Here is a 20,697-nt window from a genome sequence, read left to right on the forward strand (position 1 = left end):
ATTTTTCATTGATGATTGTTTCTATCACACATAATTCTCACTTGATTGTCCGATGAAATGATTTTAACATGTAAAACTGTTGTCTTGTAAATTAAATGTGTTTTACAAATAAACCTGCTTTGCCTTCAACAGTATTTGGGATCCACATTGAAGTACTCACCAGTAGACCAGCCACCAGTCCTGCAGGACGTATGCAGCCTATGGGAGCAAAGATCAGGAGACTTTTCAAAACGAAACACAGTGAAACCATCTTTATTACAGGCTCATCAAATTGGAAACAAAAGTAAAATTCAGTCTGTAGTTAAAGGTTTTTGGCAGCAGCAAAGACCAGTGTTGCCATGACGCTTTTAGCAACACAGTACCCATGTAAATTCTTTTTCCAGCCAAGTACCCCCCACCACTGCAAAGTACTTTTGGTCAAGAAAGAAAGATGGAAAACAGCACTTTGTCATTTGTGTTTAGTTTGTTAAACTTTAATCGTGCAAAACAATGCCAAACGTTTTGCACATCTCTACTGCGCTCCAGCTTTTGCGTTGTCAAGGCGACAGTGACTGACAGATAGGATTCAGCTCGTAGTGGGTGGGGTTCAATTCATGTCTGAATGTGGGATTTTGGGAGGAATAAAATGGTGTAAGTCTAAATGTAAATTCAGTTTATGAATGTTCACCAAGATCATCCAATGGGCATTATGGGCGCAGGCCAGGGGCCCAAGCCCACTTGGGGCCCATGTGGGGCCCACATTGGGAAAACACCAGCAGTTTGTACATAAAAAAAGTACATTAAAGCCAGTTTCACCACAGTGTCTAGTGTATTGCCATTGGTACCACCGGCTGAGATGTTATAAATATCGTTTCACACAGTATCATTCACAATTTTCACAATGTTTTGGTGGGGAAGGGGGCCCCTGGATCACTCTGACCCCAGGGGCCTGTGCACTTTTCATCTGGCCCTGATGTACACTTACATTCATTAAAATATATTAAATCTTTCTATTATTTTATTCATTTGAGGATGTTTTAAAGAAAACATAAAAAGGTGTATGTCTTAAAAAGATTTCCCAAACCCCCTGGAATGCCTTGAAGTCCCCCCAGGGTACGCGTACCCCCATTTGACAAACAGTGTTGTAGAGAATGAAAAGTTAAATAAACCTCTCAGTCATCTCAAACGTGATGGAAATTACATCTGTCAGTCCAGAAAGCTGACTGTCAGTCGTCCCTCTGGGCTCTTTGGCGCATTTTCCCAAAAAACATCAGTTTTCAGGCCTGTTAAAACACGACGCTCCTATATTAGATGTCTGTCGTGTCCGTGATACAACGCTGCTTTTTTTAACCACTATATGAAGAATTTAAAGCTGATAAACCTTCATAACGCCGAAAATCAACTCGAAATGAATGAAACTTAACGTGTTGCTTTTAATTTGTCCTGACAGAACCTATGCCAAACTCGATGTTCACATGGCTACATGTAAAGCCCCGTCGTGCTCCAGATCAGCTTCTGTCGCTGATATAATGTCCCACCTCGGCTGTGACGCTGAGCAGGAACGTGACCATCAAAAGCCCAAAGTTCCAGCTTCCTCTGAAGTACTTCACATAAACACGGCGGCTGATGCTTCCTTCAGCTCGACTCTCCTCTGCAACGCTGGCAGCTTCATCCTCCTGCAAGACAAACCGTTGAACTGCTGACTTTACATTCAGAAACAACTAAACTAAACAGAGTTACGGCCCAGATGAGGAGGAGAGCTTTGCAACGTGTCTTCGTTTGGAAACCTGGACGAACGGTTTAAGTTCACGTGTAGAAAACTACGGAGCTGGTGGACTCGTCTCCAAACCCGCCAACAGGACGATGTGGTTCAGGTGTCCTCACCCTCAGATACCTGAACCAACCAACCAGCGTCTAGTTTTCCCTCCTCAGCTCTGTCGCCACCTCAACCGACCGGAGCAGCTTCTGATGAAGTTTAAGACACACCACAGCACGGTTGCCGTTTTCCCGCCAGGCGCCGCCGATCGACGGCTAACGCAGCCTCCATCTTGCATCCCTCATCGGCGACGATGTGCGTTCACAGCAGTGTGTTTACGTCCGTTTTCTGACATGTGAAGCGACACTGCTGCAGCGTCCCGGATGTAAAAGATCTGTAGTGTCGGGTTCTCAGCCCCGGGACGCTGCTGGGCAGCAGCGGCTCTAGATGTATACATGATAGATGTCACTGTGTCATCGGACAAGTCCGGGACGCCGAGTTTTAAGGTTAGAAAGTTACGTAATGCGTCTTTAATCTGGGCTCCGGCTCATATTTTAACTGATTCCAGACGATTTAAGAAGTCATACAGGGAGGCTTGATGTTCATCTGGATCATAAATGGTAAGAAAACTTCAAATCTGGGCTTCTGTATCTGAAGAGCTCGACACCAGCAACCAATAAAAGCAGAATGAAAGACGGAAAAGCTGGGTTTAACCGTGTAAACTTACAGGAATCTGGTGGCTGCAGCTGCTGTCTGGTGGCAGGAGGTTGATGCTAGAACAGTGTGAACCGTGGGAGAAATCTGTCCTCTGGCTCTGCAGAGACAGTCTGTCCAAGTCAGCTGACTGAGACCATCGCTCCTGGTCTTCACTTCTCAGCAGAGAAACCATGTCCAGACCTGAACTCTGCAGCTCCTTGTAGGTTCCCTGGACCACCACGCGGCCCTGGAGACACAAAGCAAACCTAGTTCACTCAGAAATGAGGAATCCAGAGGTTGCAGAGCTCCTTCAGCTCCAGTTTATAACATTTCAGGCCGCTTAGGGAGGAAAAAAGGAGGAAAAGTTTGATGTAAACGTTGTACGAACCTCCTTGAGGACTAAAATGTTGTCGGCCGCTCTCAGGTGCTGCAGCTGGTGCGTGACCAGTACACGACATCGGTTCTTCAGAAGACCACAGATGCACCTGATGGACACACAGACAACAGCTTTCTGAAGACGAGGAGGAGGAAAACTAGGGGAGGGAAAACAAATCGAAAAATCTACATTTGTTTGTTTCACAATTTTAAAATAGATTTTAAAACATTTTTAAAAAAATTTTTAGAATCATCCATTGTAAAATTTTTTGTCATTTTTATTGTTTTTATTGATCTTTTTACGAATCTTCTTGGCTTTATAGCAGCAGAATGATGGTCTGGCTGCTGGGTTGTTTTTTTCTAACTGAAATCAAGAAAAATAACAAGCAAAACAAAGTTTTGTACATTTTTTTTATTTTTAATTTACAAAAATCAGCAATATCAAAAATTGTGAGAATCGTAATTTAAATCAAATTGGCACCCAAAACATCCGAATTAAATTAGGATGTATATATACAGCCACAGCAAAAAAAATGCTGTTTTTCTCAATCGACTTGTATCGAATCAGCTGGAAAATCGGACATAAACAAAAAAAAAAAAACTGTTTTCTGTTCGTTTAAGATTCAACAAGACACTATATGTTAAATGCTGCATTTGAACCCGTGCCTTGTATGTGTACCTGTGTACCGGTGCAGAAAATGGACCAATCACTGAGCTGGTGTCCGTTTTGTCCAATCACTGGAGAGGATTTTTAACATTTGGCAAAAATGTGAATAACTTGAAACATTTACATGTTAGAAAGACCAAAGGTCATAGCATATATCTCCTGAACGAGCTGAAAAGTTTGACATTTGAATGGTTGAAGTGAGGCCAAAGGTGTAGGATGAGTAGCGTGCCAAACATTTTGCAGGAAAGACTATGGGGATTGGAACTTGATGAACTGGACACTGCAAACTGGTGCAGAGCTCCGAAACCCCCGTTGAAGCTGTTTTCAGCTCATTATGCAAAAACTGACCAATCGCAGAGCTGAATCTTTGCAACGTCCAATGCACAGTGGGTTTGAAAGAGTTTCATCCAATCACAAAGCTGAATTTATTTTTGGAAAATGTTAAATATCTCAAAAACTACAAAGATTTGAAATGACAAAAGTCATACCACACTTCTCATGAAGAAGCTGCAGGGTTTAAGATGTGAATGGTTGAAATGACATGAATTGTGTAGGAGGAGTAGCATGGCAAAATTTGGCGGAATAATATTGAAAATGGCCGAGCAGAGGTGCCATCGAGCAGAGGTGCCATCGAGCAGAGGTGCCATAGAGCAGAGGTGCCATAGAGTAGAGGTGCCATAGAGTAGAGGTGCCATAGAGCAGAGGTGCCATAGAGTAGAGGTGCCATAGAGCAGAGGTGCCATAGAGTAGAGGTGCCATAAAGCAGAGGTGCCATAAAGCAGAGGTGCCATAGAGTAGAGGTGCCATAGGGCAGAGGTGCCAGAGAGCAGAGGTGCCATAGAGCAGAGGTGCCATAGAGCAGAGGTGCCATAAAGTAGAGGTGCCATAAAGCAGAGGTGCCATAGAGTAGAGGTGCCATAGGGCAGAGGTGCCAGAGAGCAGAGGTTTGAAGAAGTTCTTATCTGCATACAGACTAGAGTGTCTCTTAAACCTTGGCACAGCAGACATGGAATGGCCCAAACAAATCTGTTAGTCCAAAAAGAGACTGGTCTGAATGTTGGGCATCTGACTGCACATTGTCTACGTAGAAAAGGCCCAGTGAGACTCTATAACTAATCAAAGTTCTTACGTTCATCATATGAGAATAAGCAGCATCACAGAGCAGCTTGGAAAAGAAGCTAACGACCGAAGACGTCATCGAAGACGTCATAGCGGTTGCTATGGGGACCAGTTTGATTGAATGCACTGGAACATTTTCCACAACTGGTCCAGACATCAGGAGATGAAGAGTTTTCTGGATGTTTATTGGTTTCAGCTGAAATAGTTTAACATTTAAACTTGTGTTTTACTTCCTGCCTCCAGAGGCCGACATGTAGCCGACAGGGAAACATTGATTGTTGGGGTTTGGTAGGTCAGCTCTGCGGCCCCACAGGCAGAAGGTTGCTGGTTTCAAGCCCCGGCTTGGGGGGGGGGGGGCAGTTGGAACAGTGGCCTTTCTGTGCAGAAGGAGAAGCCACCCAGAACCTACCAGAGACTGGGAAACAGATGTTGGTTTTTACTTACTGGTCAAACAGATGTTTTCCAACTTCTGCATCCACGGCGCTCAGCGGATCATCCAGGAGGTAAACGTCGGCGTCCTCGTAGACGGCTCTGAAAACAGCCACAAAGCCACACAGTTCCATCACTTAACAAGACGTCTTCAGACTTCCTCAGAACCGTCGCATGACGTGACCACAGAGATGAAGGCTGCGACCGTCTTCACACCTCGCCAGGTTGATTCGGGCTTTCTGGCCGCCGCTGAGCGTTGCTCCCCGGTCTCCAATCAGGGTCAGATCTCCATCTGGAAGCAGCTCCAGGTCCTGTCATCACACATAAAAAACACAATGAAGGCTTACCACAAACAGAAAGCAACATCTTGGTCACGCAGCAAACTGCAGCGGTTAAAAGTGAAACCAAAAACTGCAGTTCCCCCTTCATCCACTAGGGGCTCCAAAACAGAGCAAATCCCCATGGACTCCAATGATAAAAAGACCAACTTCACAGCAGCAATAAACATGTTTACAGCAGGAATAAACATGTTTACAGAAGAAATAAACATGTTTACAGCAGAAATAAACAGGTTTACAGCAGATATAAACACGATAACAGCAGGAATAAACATGTTTATAGCAGAAATAAACACGATAACAGCAGGAATAAACATGTTTACAGCAGAAATAAACAGGTTTACAGCAGATATAACCACAATAACAGCAGGAATAAACATGTTTACAGCAGAAATAAACATGTTTACAGCAGGAATAAACATGTTTACAGCAGAAACAAACATGTTTACAGCAGAAATAAACAGGTTTACAGCAGATATAAACACGATAACAGCAGAAATAACCATGATAACAGCAGAAATAAACATGACAACAGCAGGAATAAACATGTTTACAGCAGGAATAAACACGTTTACAGCAGAAATAAACATGTTTACAGCAGGAATAAACATGTTTACAGCAGAAATAAACATGTTTACAGCAGAAATAAACACGTTTACAGCAGAAATAAACATGTTTACAGCAGAAATAAACACAATAACAGCAGGAATAAACATGTTTACAGCAGAAATAAACATGTTTACAGCAGAAATAAACACAATAACAGCAGGAATAAACATGTTTACAGCAGAAATAAACACAGCTTGGTACAAAAATCCATTTTTGGTTTAATAGGTCAAGTTTGCCTTCATGACAACTGTGGGGGGAGTGAATTTTTTCTAACTCGCCTGTTTAAAAGTCATTTAATCTTAACACTCTGCATAGAATCCAGCTTCAGGCCTCAGGTGTTTAATAACGGTGTTACCAGGTAAATTTCTCAGGAAGCTGTCAGCTGATAATGACTATGGACACCTCTTGCGATGGTCAGAGTCAGGAGAATCCAGGGACAGACCCCACATTCACCTCGGAAACACCACCATAAACACCAGAGTTTATGACAGTAAGAGAAGAGAAGAGAAGAGAAGAGAAGAGAAGAGAAGAGAAGAGAAGAGAAGAGAAGAGAAGAGAAGAGAAGAGAAGAGAAGATTCAAATCTTTTCTGAGGATTTCATGCCGGTTCGGAGGTTGTGCTGCAAGGGAGATTTTTCTGCATATTTGTGGCTCTGTCATGATGAGTCTCCATGGCAATGAAAGACTTGTTTACAATCGGGATCAACTGATTAACCTCTCCCAAATCAGGATTATCAGCAAAACAACACATCAAATCCCAATAGAGTTGAAAAAGAAAGAGAAGAGGATGCAGAGCAGGAGTGAGACAGAGGAGAAAGAGATGGAGATTTAAACCATTTCTCCCGACCGTCGTCATGGATAATGTGAGATCGCTAGCTAACAAAACGGACGAGCTGGAGATGCTAACAAGGTCTCAGAAAGAATACAGAGAGTGCAGTATTATGTGCTTCACCGAGACATGGCTGCATGAACACATCCCTGACTGTAATGTGTCTGTACCGGGCTTTAAAACGTGCAGACCGCAGTAGACAACACAGCGGAAAGCTAAAGGGTGGTGGAATTGCAGTGCTGGTTAACCAGCATTGGTGTCATCCTGGACATGTTACTGTCAAGGAGAAGATATGCACAAGGGACATGGAACTGTTAGCTGTGAGCTTCCGTCCATATTATTTACCCAGAGAGTTTACCTGTGTTATTCTGGTAGCGGTTTATATAATACCTGGTACCGCACCAGACACAGCCTGTGACGTCATCAGCTCCGTCGTTGCTCGGCTACAAACACAGCATCCAAACTCATTCATGGTGATCTCCGGAGACTTCAACAACGTCTCCCTCTCTGCAACTCTACCAACATTCCAGCAGTTTGTCAGCTGCTCCAGCAGAGAAAATAAGATGTTGGACTTATTTTATGCAAATATGAATAATGGATCCAGTTGTTCTGCCCTGCCTCCTTTAGGAAGATCTGACCATAATCTGGTTCTTCTCACCTCCACCTACAAGCCCATCGTTCAGCAGCAACCAGTCATCACAAAGACTATCAAAATCTGGTCTGCTGAAGCTGAAGATGCTCTTAGAGGAGGCTTTGAGGCTACAGACTGGAACGTCCTCTGTGAACCTCATGGAGACGACATCAATGCCATGACTGAGTGTGTGACAGATTACATAAACTTCTGTGTGGACAGCATCGTCCCAACAAGAACAGTGAGGTGCTTCCCCAATAACAAACCCTGGATCACCAGTGACCTGAAAAAGCTGCTGAACATCAAAAAGAAAGCCTTCAGGGATGGAGACAGGGAGTTATTGAGGGCAACACAAAAACAACTTAAAACACAAACTAAGAAGTGCAAGGAGGACTACAGGAAGAAGTTAGAAAGTCAGCTCCAGCAGAATAACCTGAGGGATGTGTGGTCTGGAATGAAGAAGATCACCGGCTTCAAGTTAAAGGGGGACCAGCCTGATGGAGGTCTGGACAGAGCTAATGAGCTGAACATATTCTTCAACAGGGTCAGTTCACCCCCTACCTCCAGCCCAACAGACCACACACCCTCCATAAGCCCACTGCTTTCCTGTCACGCCTCCAATCTGTCACCCTGCAGCTCAGTCATGGACCAGAACACAGCTTCATCTCCCTCCACATCAGGACATCCTGAGACCTCCACCTTGTTTGTCTCCTGCAATCAGGTTAAGAAGCAACTTGAGAAACTGAACCAGAACAAGGCTGCAGGTCCAGATGGTGTCAGTCCCAGAGTTCTCAAGACCTGCTCAGAACAACTATGTCCGATTCTCCAGCACCTTTTCAACACCAGTCTGAGACAAAATAGAGTCCCAGTGCTGTGGAAAACCTCCTGCCTTGTTCCAGTGCCTAAAAAAACACAACCAGCTGAACCAAGTGACTACAGACCAGTTGCCCTGACATCTCACATCATGAAAGTCCTGGAGAGACTCTTACTGGCTCACCTCAACAAGCAAGTAAACACCTTTCAGGACCCATTCCAGTTTGCATATTGTAATGGACTTGGGGTTGAAGATGCCATCATATACCTGCTCCAGAGAGCACACTCTCATCTGGACCATTCAGGCAGCACTCTGAGGGTCATGTTCTTTCATTTTCTCAAGTGCTTTTAATACCATTCAGCCTGCTTTGTTATGTGAGAAGCTCCATAAATTCCAGGTGGATACCTCCACAACCACCTGGATCTATGACTACCTCACAAACAGACATTTCATTTCATTAATGGTTCACTATAAACCTCCCTCGCCATAAAAACTTTCCTCCATGAAACAGAAGAGTAAGACATATTTCTTTAACTCTCGCCTGGTTTGTTTCACCATGACAACCAGATCACACCGACATGAAGAATTTCCACCATATTCCATCTTTTCCCAACGATTCCAGCTTCTTTGTTAAACTTCGTCCCAGTTTACCACATCAAATCAAATCAAAATGTATTTGTACAGCACTTTACACACATGAAGCAGCTCAAAGTGTTTTATGGATATTATATGGACACACAGTCATTCACACAGACTCTGGAGGAATAATCTGTGTCTTTATCTAAACACAGTGCAGTAACTGAGCCATTCGAGCCAGAAGTAGCCCAGATTAGACCCCAACATGTCTGCTGTCTGGCGAAGCTCTTCCTGTACTGGGTAGCTGATAAAAACCTCACCCTCTTCAGAGCGCAGGCTCTGAGGACTCTCTCGTACTTCTTGGGATTCAGTTCCCTCCCAAACAAGATGTTACTGCGGATGCTTCCAGGGAAGACCCAGGGCTGCTGGGACGCGTAGGTCAGCTGACCTTTCACCGTCAGCGTCCCCGAGTCGCGAGGCAGCTCTCCCAGGATGGCGCTCAGCAGGGACGACTGGAGGGAACACGGAAGTTACGGACATGCCAGTTAGAAAGGGACTCTGGGACGTAATGTGGTTTACAGCCGCCGCTGTCCTGACCTTTCCACCCCCCACTGGTCCAATTACAGCCAGAAGTTGATGTGATTTTGCCCTTACAGAAACATCCTGCAGAGACGGGGAGTCCAGAGTTTTGTAAGGAGGAACTCGCAGCTTTGCTTGTTAAAGATGTTATCTCTTGTCTCTGCAGCTGTAACCTAAAAGATCAGATAAGGTGCTGTTATGTCATCCCAGCTGTGGAAGAAACACACACTTGTGACAAATGACTTCTTGGTTGTACAGCCGAGTGCTGACTACACCCTCAGGACAAACGTGACCTCGTGATCATGCAAGGCTCGTGCTGGAACAGATCTAGTGACAGAAACCCTCAGGAGTAACAATAACAGCTCGCTGAGACACCTGTCAGATAAAACCTGCCTTTTCAACACAAAATAAGTCATATTTGTAAGTTTTGACAAACAACAGTTGTTTGGCGCATTAGCCTCAATTCTTGTAAAATCTCTGGCGGCTAATGCGAGCTAGCCACGTAGCGTCATTTCGGGGTTTCCTACTTCTGCAGAGAATTTTTTTTTTATTTATCTCGAACACATATACAGTAGAAGAACAAAAATTCACATAACAGTTTACCTCATAAGAAGGAGCAGTAGGAAGCCCAAGGCTTATTTAGATACTACTCCTTATTTACAGTCTTTTGTTTTGTACAACTACATAGCAAACCTTACATACCGAATCATCAGTCAGAAGACTAAATTAAAACAACAAAGTCAAGTATTATTTGTTTTCTTTTTCTATGTTTATCAAATAAAAAATCCTTATGATTGTTTTTTAAATCATCACTTAGTCCATTTCACGAGTTTACTTCATAAATGGATTTACATCTGCTGAGAATTTGCTTCGGCTTTTTGAAGCTCATCCATCCATCTTCTGCCGCTTATCCGGGGTCGGGTCGCGGGGGCAGCAGCCTAAGCAGGGAAGCCCAGACTTCCCTCTCCCCAGCCACATTTGCCAACTCTGCAGGAGGATCCCGAGGCGTTCCCAGGCCAGCCGAGAGATGTAATCCCTCCAGCGTGTCCTGGGTCTTCACGGGGTCTCCTCCCAGAGGGACGTGCCTGGAACACCTCACCAGGGAGGTCCAGGAGGCATCCTGACCAGATGCCCGAGCCACCTCAACTGGTTGCTCTTGATGGGAAGGAGCAGCGGCTCTACTCTGATCTCCTCCCGGATGACCGAGCTCCTCACCCTATCTCTAAGGGAGAGCCCGGCCACCCTGCGGAGGAAACTCATTTCAGCCGCCTGTATACGAGATCTCCTTCTTTCGGTCACGACCCACAGCTCATGACCATAGGTGAGGGTAGGAACGTAGATCGACTGGTAAATCGAGAGCTTCGCCTTCTGGCTCAGCTCCTTCTTCACCACGACAGACCGGCACAGAGTCCGCATTACTGCAGACGCCGCACCGATCCGTCTATTGATCTCACGCTCCATCCTTCCCTCACTTGTGAACCAGACCCTGAGATATTTAAACTCCTCCACTTAAGGCAGGACCTTGAAGCTTTTCTACCTCAGTTTATTTTCTAAAACTCTGAGATTCGCTGTTTGTTCCGCACTGCGCCACCTTCACTGGACATTAACTGGTCAAATGACCCCCCCACGCCACATCCGGGGACACTAAATGCAAAAATACATTGTTTCCATCCCACTTTACAAAATGATTCTGTGTCAAAACCGCATCATGAGAGCGTGCAATCTTTTTAGTGATATTTAAGTCTTATCTTAAAATGTAGGTGTTTCCATTTGCGGTTTTTTTTTTTTTGGGGGGGGGGGGTATTCAGTTTTTAAGTAATTGTAGATGTAACGAAAACGCAGCTTATAGTCAACATATTTCACTTCAAACCGAGGCCAGATTTACCTCGATCCTGTGAATGCTCACTAAGGTCTCAGACATCTTCTCGATGGCCTGAGGAAAGAACAGGGCGACTGTGAGCTTTATGGTACCGTAGAGGGACACGGTGACGAAGATGCTGCTGGCAGTGATGGGGTTGCCCAGGACAGCGTAGACGGTGAAGGTGATGAAGACGGTGATCTTGCTGCTGGCGAAGAAGGAAGCCATGTTGAGCCCTCGTAGGTAGGAGCTCTTCAATATCTGACTGATTTCTTTCCTGTAAATAAAAAAATAAAAACATCTTTGAGGACTTTTTAAGTCGTCTAATGAGCTGTTTCTACGAACGGAAATGTAGACGTCAGTTTCAAATGTTGACACGCTTCCATGTGTTGTCTATGTTGCCATGGTTAAGTCAGTCCATCCACTAGGGGGCAGAGCCGAGTTCAGAGTTCAATTCTACATTTTAACACCGGTAACGGTGATACTACTAACTATAAAGTTGCTTACAACCGTCTGAAAACACCAGAGGAAGAAGAAAACCACAAACTGCCCGTCTGTCTGCGTATTCTGCTTCGAGTCGACCATAAATGGGCTTTTAGTTTGATTCCTGCAGGAGACTTAACGACATGAACTTTAACTGCTTGTACTTTTACAGCCAGCAGTTGCCTTTGACACTGTGGACCACCAGATCCATCATGAGTGAAACACTCCAGAGGTTTAGAGCTGACTTTTCTGGAAATAGTTTGTCTGAATTGATGATTTTACTTCCAGAAGTGCCACCAGGCTCTGTTCTTGGGCCGCTACTTCTCTGTGTACTCTGCCTTTGGGCACAACTCTGAGGAAATACCACGTCTCCATCCATTTGTCATCTGCTTTGGTTGGTCAGTTTAATCTTCCATTCACGCATAAACAATGTGAATGACGGAATTTCTGAATTTCAATGGGAAAAAAGGACTAAAGTTGTTTACGTTTGACCTTGTAGCATTCGCAGAACCCCCGCTGTCGACCCTTCTTCACTTTCCCCTCATATGAAGCTGCTAAAACTGGATAAAAATATAAAAGCAGGTGTTAAAGACCTGTTTCTTACATTTTTATTCTGCTGGACGGGTGTGTGTTTTTAAGTAGCGCTGAAAAAAAGCCACTTGTCTTGACCTCTACCATGAAACTAAATCTCTCCCTGAAACACCAAATTTTAACCTTTTTAAGCACCAACAACACACCAAAGGTAACTTTTAAACACATGGCTGTGGATTCAATCTACCAAACATGAAAGAAATCTGACAGAAAAGTTAAATCCAACACATTCCCTCTCTGTTCATACGAGGCTGTTCACATGTACAAAAAGTCAACCGGATTACATAAATAAACATAAACATTAAGCTATTGAATCTCTTTATTTTCACTTCTTTTTCACTAATGTGCAAAAACTCGAAGACGTGGAGCACAGCTAAATAATTCCACTATTTCCACGCAGCTTTTTAAAAGCTGCTTGATGTGTTACTCAGTGTTTTACCACATGCTCCTGTTATTTATTACCGAACAACTAGAGTTTTACTGAATCAGCAGTGCTTTAAGTGGGCCGGTACGCAGCAGTACGCAGTATTGCCAGTTTAAAATTCTATCCCTTTGCATCCCAAGACTATTTTTTACAGCGTAAATAGCATACAGGGACTATTTTTTACAGCGTACATTGCATACAGGGACTATTTTTTACAGCGTACAGTGCATACAGGGACTATTTTTTACAGCGTACATTGCATACAGGGACTATTTTTTACAGCGTACATTGCATAGTGTAATAGTAATACTCTGTTAAATTAGTCTGGTAATAAGCTAAATAAGTCTACATGTAGAACTTTTTTTGTTTTTAACCCTTTCATGCATAGTGACCCTGTAGTGGACACCTATTTACAAGCTTTTTTCTTGCATATTCATAAATGAGGAGGGCATTTTTGTAAATAAACCACTTCAGTGAATGTTAGTGAGTCATCCAATATGTTTCCACTCACTGGAGAATAAATAAATGTATGATATAATTGAATGTAATGTAATTATGCAGCTTTGTCTTTGCAATAAATAGGAAAAGAAAATGGTACAGCTATATTATATAGAAGATTTACATAAAATAATTATGATTATATGTTATTTTAGAACTATTTTGTAGAGTACATTAAAATAAATCATAAAAAAAATCTAAATATCTCACAAAAAAGTAAAATACTGTATTTTAAAAATGTTGCATTGTTTTATTATTAATTCATGCATGAAAGGGTTAATGAACTTTAAGTTTCTGTATTTATTTTTCAGTGTTATTTTTAATGTCCAGCAATGAGGCTTGAAGTTCATAAAAGTGTCTCCATGATACTTTGAATCTGGCAAATGTGGATTGGATTTAGAACTTGCTGTGTTTATTTTTTGTCATTTCTGTGCTATAAAACTATTAATCTACAGATTAATGTAAAGATCTACAAGTAAGTATCGTCCATGTTTTTGTCCCATATTTGCACAACAAACTGGCAGCTAGTCATTAAGGGAGAACCACCACTTATTTTGTTCCACTTAAAGCGCTGTGAATCAGTGAAAAGCTAAATCAGTACTGTGGCTAAAGACCAGCTCATTCCATGTCTCAGAGTAACATCATAATTAAGCATGGTTCAGTAATACATGGTTAACGTAGCTCCAGGTAACTTTCCAACCTTAAAAAACTACTTCTGACTCGTTTTGGTGTCACAACACCATTACGTACATTCCTGAAGCCGTTGTTGCCCTGCAGCATCTTCAGGCTGAAAAACCACATTGAGTTCAAGTCTGGAGCATCACGGGAAAGCAGTGCTGCATTTCCCGGCACCGGCTTACTGGGTATGAACGTACTGGCAACATGCACCGTAACTGGCTGATTCAGAGGAAGACAGGAAAAGAGAGACAACTAAACCAAGCAAGAAGTAAGACAAGTCTTACCTCTTGTCTTAGACCGACTTTTACTGGCTGGAGAGATCTCAGAGAAGAGACAGGATGAGGATGGAAGCAATGATCCCAAAATGGGCCAAAATGTCCATTATAAAGACCTCGTCTGAACCATCATAAAGCTTTATTGAGTTCTCCTTCCCTTGATGGTCTTTGCAGAGATAATGTTCAGATAGAGCTTTCAGCCTTATTTCACCAGTGGGTCCACTTCAGTAAACTTTTTATAGCCTTTTTATTTCTTTTGCATTTCCACAGGAAGAAACTGGGAAGGGTCCCAGAACATCCAACCTGAACAGTCCCACATTTCTGGAATCCTTCCATCAGGGTCTTACGCTAAAGATTGAAGCTTCACGCGCTCCAATCCACTGATTGGCTGAAGGAATGAGCCCTGAAGGCAAAGTCTCAACTCATATTTAAATATACGGTGGATTTATGTCGAGAAGAATGAAAAACTGCTGGACATCCATGATTCTCTTGTTTATGTCTCATGTTCCGTTATAACTTGAGGAAGGGTCTCGCCATCATGAATAGACAGCTGACGTATATAGCGGCCTACAGCGGTACAACTGGCTGTAGAAACACAGCAAACGGCAGGTTTTAGCCAACCAAACCGCCCCCGTAGCAACCTGGACCCGTTAGTGGATCATCATATTTATCCTGAAACTGTTTGTGGCACACTTTTTTCCATTTGTACAGTATGCAATCTTCAATTCTGCTCCCGCCAGTAACACATTTTGTTTCTCAGTATTGATCATTTCTTGTTTTATTTTAGGTGTGGGGCGATAGGGAGCACAAGTCTGACCCGCTGCTCTGAGAGTTTTAGATGCTTCCCTGCTCCAACACACAATTCAGCAACTTCAGGGAATCCAAGAACTTGTTAAGTTCTGTGCAATGATCCGTTTCAGTCAATCCTGCTGATGCAGGGTTTAAATTTCAATCATGACTGTAAAAGTACTTAGGGACTAATCATTTCAGGGAGGATCACACACCAGGCTTTTAAAGAAAAGGTTCATTTTATAGCTTAAAACCTCCTTAAATATCTTCATTACAGCACCTTTAACAGGTCCACCTGTTCAACTGAATAAAACAAATGAGCTATCTGCTAATCACATCTTTTCAGCTCTTTTGGACCCTAAATGGCTTTTAATTTAGCATCATTCAGAGCCTCTACCTTAGTATTATTTAGCAATTATGAACAGCTCATTTGTTGGCTCCTTTTTATTTAGTTTTTTTTCTTTGCGCATTTATTTTTTGCCGTTTTAGAAGAAACACAGCACGTAGCATTTAGCATGCAGCACGTAGCCGGCAGCACGTAGCATGTAGTGCATAGCAACTAAAATGCAGCACGTTACATGCAGCACGTAACACACCGAATGTAGCATGTAGCATGCAACACGTAGCATGTAGCACGCAGCATGCAACACGTAGCAGGCAGCACATAGCGCGTAGCATGCAGCACGTAACACACAGTATGTAGCATGTAGCATGCAACACGTAGCATGTAGCACGCAGCATGCAACACGTAGCAGGCAGCACATAGCGCATAGCATGCAGCACGTAACACACAGTATGTAGCATGCAACATGTAGCACATAGCATGCAGCTTGCAACATGTAGCAGACAGTATGTAGCATGTGCCATGTAGCATTTAGCAACTAGAATGCAGCACGTAGCATGTAGAACTTAGCATGTAGCAACTAGAATACAGCACATAGTATGCAACACGTAGCATGTAGCAACTAGAATGCAGCATGTAGCATGTGCCATGTAGCATTTAGCAACTAGAATGCAGCACGTAGCATGTAGAACTTATCATGTAGCAACTAGAATACAGCACATAGTATGCAACACGTAGCATGTAGCAACTAGAATGCAGGATGTAGCATGGAGCACGCAGCATGCAATTCGTAGCATGTAACCTGTAGCATGTAGCACGTAGTATGTAGCACGTAGCATGCAACCTGTAGCATGTAGCACATAGCATGTAGCAACTAGAATGCAGCATGCAACATGTAGCACGTGGCATGTAGCAAGCAGCATGTACCAGGCAGCCAGCAGCGGCTTTTCGTATGTCAAATCAAGTGATCAATTATGGCCATTTGACCAACAAAAGGTTACAGAAACAAAAGAAAAAAACTTGCTGAAGTCTAAATAAAGATAATTTTTTTTTTAAAGACTTCGGTTGATACCACAAAGAAAAAGTGATTCTTTTTGTCATGACGTATTTGTATTGTAGTGCCACCTGGTGGTTGTTGATAGTAAAACCCTCTGAGCTCTTACTTTGAAAGGAAGTTTGGGTGTTTCGAAACAGGAAGTAACTCACGTTACTTCACAGAGCAGTTCAGCCATGTTCATGCTTTCCAAAACGTTTTTGTCTTGAAGAAACATTGTGAGTATAGACCAGTGAATTGGTCTTATAAGCCTCTTTAGTTTAACCTTTCGGCAGTTTTATTCTATTTGTTACGCATTTTTCAGGTTAATAAACAAGGTCAGGTTGTTTAATATTGTAAGCTGATGTGTAATTTCTCCCTTTACTGTGAAACAAAGACGGCAGTAAGTTTGTTCATATGCTTAATGTGGCCATATCTTTGAGTTAAATGTTTAGTGACATGGGGAAAGCCTTGTAACACGCAGCTAAATGTTCGTTGGACAGAAACCAGAGTAAAGCTTTGAATCCATCTGTCTGTAGCTATCTGTCCAGTTTTCATTTCAAACATGTCCTTATTTTCTTCCATTCTTCTCTACGCAGGACTTTGGGTTTGTGACTGTGTTTCTTGTTGCAATGCCAACAATCCCAAACAAATATTTCTCTTTAATGTTGCAAAGCTGTTTAAACCCCCTAAACCCAGTTCCTCCCCAACAAAACAAAAGTTTCTGTAGAAAATATGAGGAAATTCTGCATAGACAAGTGTCCAAAAGCATTTTAGTCAGATACATCCAAAATACATGAAAATGATTTGCTTTGTGAGCCACAGAGGAAATGAAAATCTACAGTTTTCCAATCAAACGCTCTGCAAGAGCTTGAATTTGTCATTTTCCACTCAGATTCACAGAACTTCACCAACAATTCATCTGAAACAGCAAAAAGTAAAAACACAAAGGAGATGCACCCTCTCCGATGCTGAAAATATTGTTTTAGGACTAAAAGTCATGACAACTGCTGGGCCCACTTAGCATTTAGCATTTAGCATTTAGCATTAGCACGGCGTGGCGTGCTTTAACCAGCACAGCCTGCCTGAGTCCTGCTGCTGACCATGTCCATCCCTTTCTGAACACAGTGTAGCATCTTCTGATGGAAACTTCCAGCAGGATGATGCACCATGTCACAAAGCTCACATCATATGACGATGCGTTCGCTGTATGCCAATAAGAGGGCAGTTCTACAGAATAAAATGGCGTCCAACCCAGTCCAAGCAATGTGGACCCGATAGAGTGGTTTTCTTCTGAAACTTGCTGAAAAATCACATTAATTTCAGGTAAAATTGAGATTTGATCATTTTTCTTTTCAACTTTTCACTCCTGCTGTGACTGACTTGTTGCTCGTCGTGTTTTACAGTAAATGAAACTGACAGTTTAATGTGGGTAAAACCTCCTCCTGCCTTCCGCGCTGTCATCCCAGAGGAAAGATGGAAAAAATCTGCATTTGGTCACGTCTGACAGGATAATGAGACTGCAGATGGATTGATTTAATTAGAAGGAACATGAGTTTGAAGATCTGCCTCTGGCTGGCTGTAAAATGTACATTTTAGCTCTGAGGTTAAGTAGCAGGTGTACACATGATCTGAACTGGGATAAAAATGGAATATGACACATGGTAGTCTGTATCCTATTTTATCCCTCCCAGTATGATACTAGTATGCCTGTTCCTAAATACAGGAACAGCTTTTATGTCTTACCTTCTGATTTCAGTAACCAGAGCGGAGAATGCTTTCTCCCAGGCGTACATCTTTATTATCCTGATGCCGGACACCACTTCGTTCATCACACGGATTCTGCTGTCAGTAATGATGGCCGTTCTGCTCCTAAAAACATCCGAAACATGCCGGTTTTCCAACAAGGGAACATTTCTGCTTCACATGAGAAATCAGGTCTGTCAGTTTCTTGCCTAAAGGTGCCGAAGAGTTTTCCAAACCAGGTCTGCAGAGGCATCATGAGCGCAATCACGGCCATGCCCGCCAGGCACGCCGGGCCGATCTCGTACCACAGGAAGACCATGATGACCACTGCTTGAAGAGGTCCCACCCACAGGTAGTGCAGGTTCAGTATAATCTACAATACATTGATGCACTGATTTAACAATTCACCTTTAAAACTCTTGCCCTGTTTTGTAAAACCTCACATAGACGGAATTATTTTATTCCTAGTAAACATGCTCATCTGCACATCATTCTGTCACGTCTGAAACACACACACACACACACACACACACACACACACACACACAGTTTCCATGTTTCCACACGTCTTCCTGCTACTATCTACCTGCTATCCTCACTGCAGCACCTCCACCTCAGCTGCATCCCAAACATCTTCCTGGCTTTATTCCAGCCATAGAGGATCATTATTTTCCTGCTTTTCTCATCACTTGTTGATCTTTGGCTGCTCCTGATTGGACGTTACCGTCAGTTTAAGCTCTCTGATTGATGGAAAGTCTGACAGGAACAAGCACTGATTTTAAGCGTGGTGGTTCAGTCGGCTAGGAGAGTTACTGCTAGAGTTCCTGTCTTGGTTTCGGGTCTTTGTTTGGTGCCGGGCTCTGTTGTTACGTTTCTCTAAGATCAACAACAGCTGAGTCCATGAGGCGGGTCACACTCCCTGTTCACCGCTGGGGGCAAGTGTGAAGGACTGTATTTTTTAACATGTCAATTAGACATTGAATGACTTTATCAGGCCACATTTTAAGTTGAACTGTTCATTAGAAGTTTTATTTACAAGATGTTTCCAAATGTTGTTTGTTCTGAATTAATACAGAAGGGAATTAAAACAGTTACCAGGAGACGCCAGCAGGGGGAGCTGTAAAACGAGACACCGCTTCCTAGCTTCAGGTAAATACATGCAGGAGCCAAGGAAAGCTGCTGTCCGTGTATTTTATAACAAATTCTTCCCTTATCAGGTGAGAACCCCTTTTAATTGTAATCTGAGTTCTAAAAAGCAAATATTAAATATGGTCTTGTTGTTTTGTGAAATTGAATATTTAAATGTAATAAAGTTCTGTGGCAACTGTTAGCCATATGCCGAGTTGAATGAACTAGCTTAAAGCTAATCGTGTCCTATGCTAACTGGTTCACTGTACATCAGCTTGGAGTAATGATAAGAACCATAGAATTTGCTGTGCTGTAATTTTCAGTGTTTTGTGTTTAATTCATGTACTGTTGGTTGTGGAGTAACAAAAGGTTAGAGAATCCTCTCAATTCTGGCAACAAACTCATCTGCAGTATTTCAGTTTTCTTTCCTGTATAATATTTGATCTGAAAATGTTGGTAACAAAGCTGTACATGTAGTGTTACCTGTTCCCAATGTTGTATGCAACTTCTGTGATGTCTTAGCTGAAGTTAAATACATGCAGGAGTCAAGGAAAGCTGCTGTCCATGTCTTTCATAACAAGTTCTTCCCTTATCAGGGCTTTTACACAAGCAGAAAGAGGCGGTTTCAGCCGGCTGCGAAATCAAGCTGAGTGGACCCAGCTGTGTCAGCCTCAGGTACTGAAGCCTCCCAGGAGCGCCGTCGCGTCAGCCCACATCGGGTTCAGACCACTAAAGGGTAAAGACCTGCCGAGTCCACCGAGCAAAGAGACGAGCAGCCGCAGCCAAGCTCACATTACTACGTGTCTCCAACCCATCTCTGTCAGCCATGGGTACAGACCAACCCGTGTCTCCCACAGACAACGCAACCCGCTAAACGACCAATGTCTCGCACACTATCTGCATTCTCTGTCGCCTCCCGTCTCTGCAACTGTCAGTCTGCAGTTATCAAAACAGAATTCATCTGTTCATTCATGTCAGTCTCAGACGTTCAGGTCCTGGTCCTGACTGAGACCTGGATCTGTCCAGAAAACACAGCGACTCCCTCTCCCCTAACGCAGATTTTACTCATGCACCTCGCTCTACCGGATGAGGAGGTGGAACGGGCGTCTTGCTTCCTGAAGAATGGAACTTCACCTCTCTGTGTCCTTTGGCTTCCCACTCGGCACTCGGATATCATGCAATAAAGGTCTCTGCACCTACCAATACATACATTCTGGTCATATATCGCCCTCCAGGAGGCAACATGAATGACTTTATCTCTGAGATGGACATGTTACTCTCTGACACACCTGATGATGTCACACCGCTGGTTGTCATGGAGACTTAAATATTCACACTGGCAAAACTCGGGCCAATGACTTTATGAACCTCATCAACTCCTTCAGTCAGGCTGGTCCAGACTCCTCCAACACACAAAGCCGGCCATGCTCTTGACTTGGTTCTGACCAGAAACTG

General features: G+C 43.2%; 1 protein-coding gene across 1 annotated transcript in view; it reads right to left on the reverse strand.

The window, feature by feature from the left end:
* The window catches only part of LOC306774166 (ATP-binding cassette sub-family C member 4-like), a gene marked incomplete at its 3' end in the record, with an annotated part of 47,205 nt that overhangs the window by 14,519 nt on the left and 11,989 nt on the right, over window positions 1-20,697 (reverse strand). Inside the window, exons 6-16 of the mRNA XM_079264146.1 lie at window positions 18,324-18,487; window positions 18,115-18,240; window positions 11,282-11,531; window positions 9,415-9,525; window positions 9,138-9,329; window positions 5,238-5,332; window positions 5,037-5,123; window positions 2,820-2,916; window positions 2,463-2,678; window positions 1,518-1,655; window positions 161-198 (exon numbers count right to left, since the gene is read on the reverse strand). Coding sequence (XP_079120272.1) covers window positions 161-198; window positions 1,518-1,655; window positions 2,463-2,678; window positions 2,820-2,916; window positions 5,037-5,123; window positions 5,238-5,332; window positions 9,138-9,329; window positions 9,415-9,525; window positions 11,282-11,531; window positions 18,115-18,240; window positions 18,324-18,487 — 1,514 coding nt within the window. The remainder of the gene's footprint in view (window positions 1-160; window positions 199-1,517; window positions 1,656-2,462; window positions 2,679-2,819; window positions 2,917-5,036; window positions 5,124-5,237; window positions 5,333-9,137; window positions 9,330-9,414; window positions 9,526-11,281; window positions 11,532-18,114; window positions 18,241-18,323; window positions 18,488-20,697) is intronic.

The sequence above is a fragment of the Telmatherina bonti genome (assembly GCF_933228915.1).
Source record: "Telmatherina bonti genome assembly, chromosome: 24".
NCBI lineage: Eukaryota > Metazoa > Chordata > Actinopteri > Atheriniformes > Telmatherinidae > Telmatherina > Telmatherina bonti.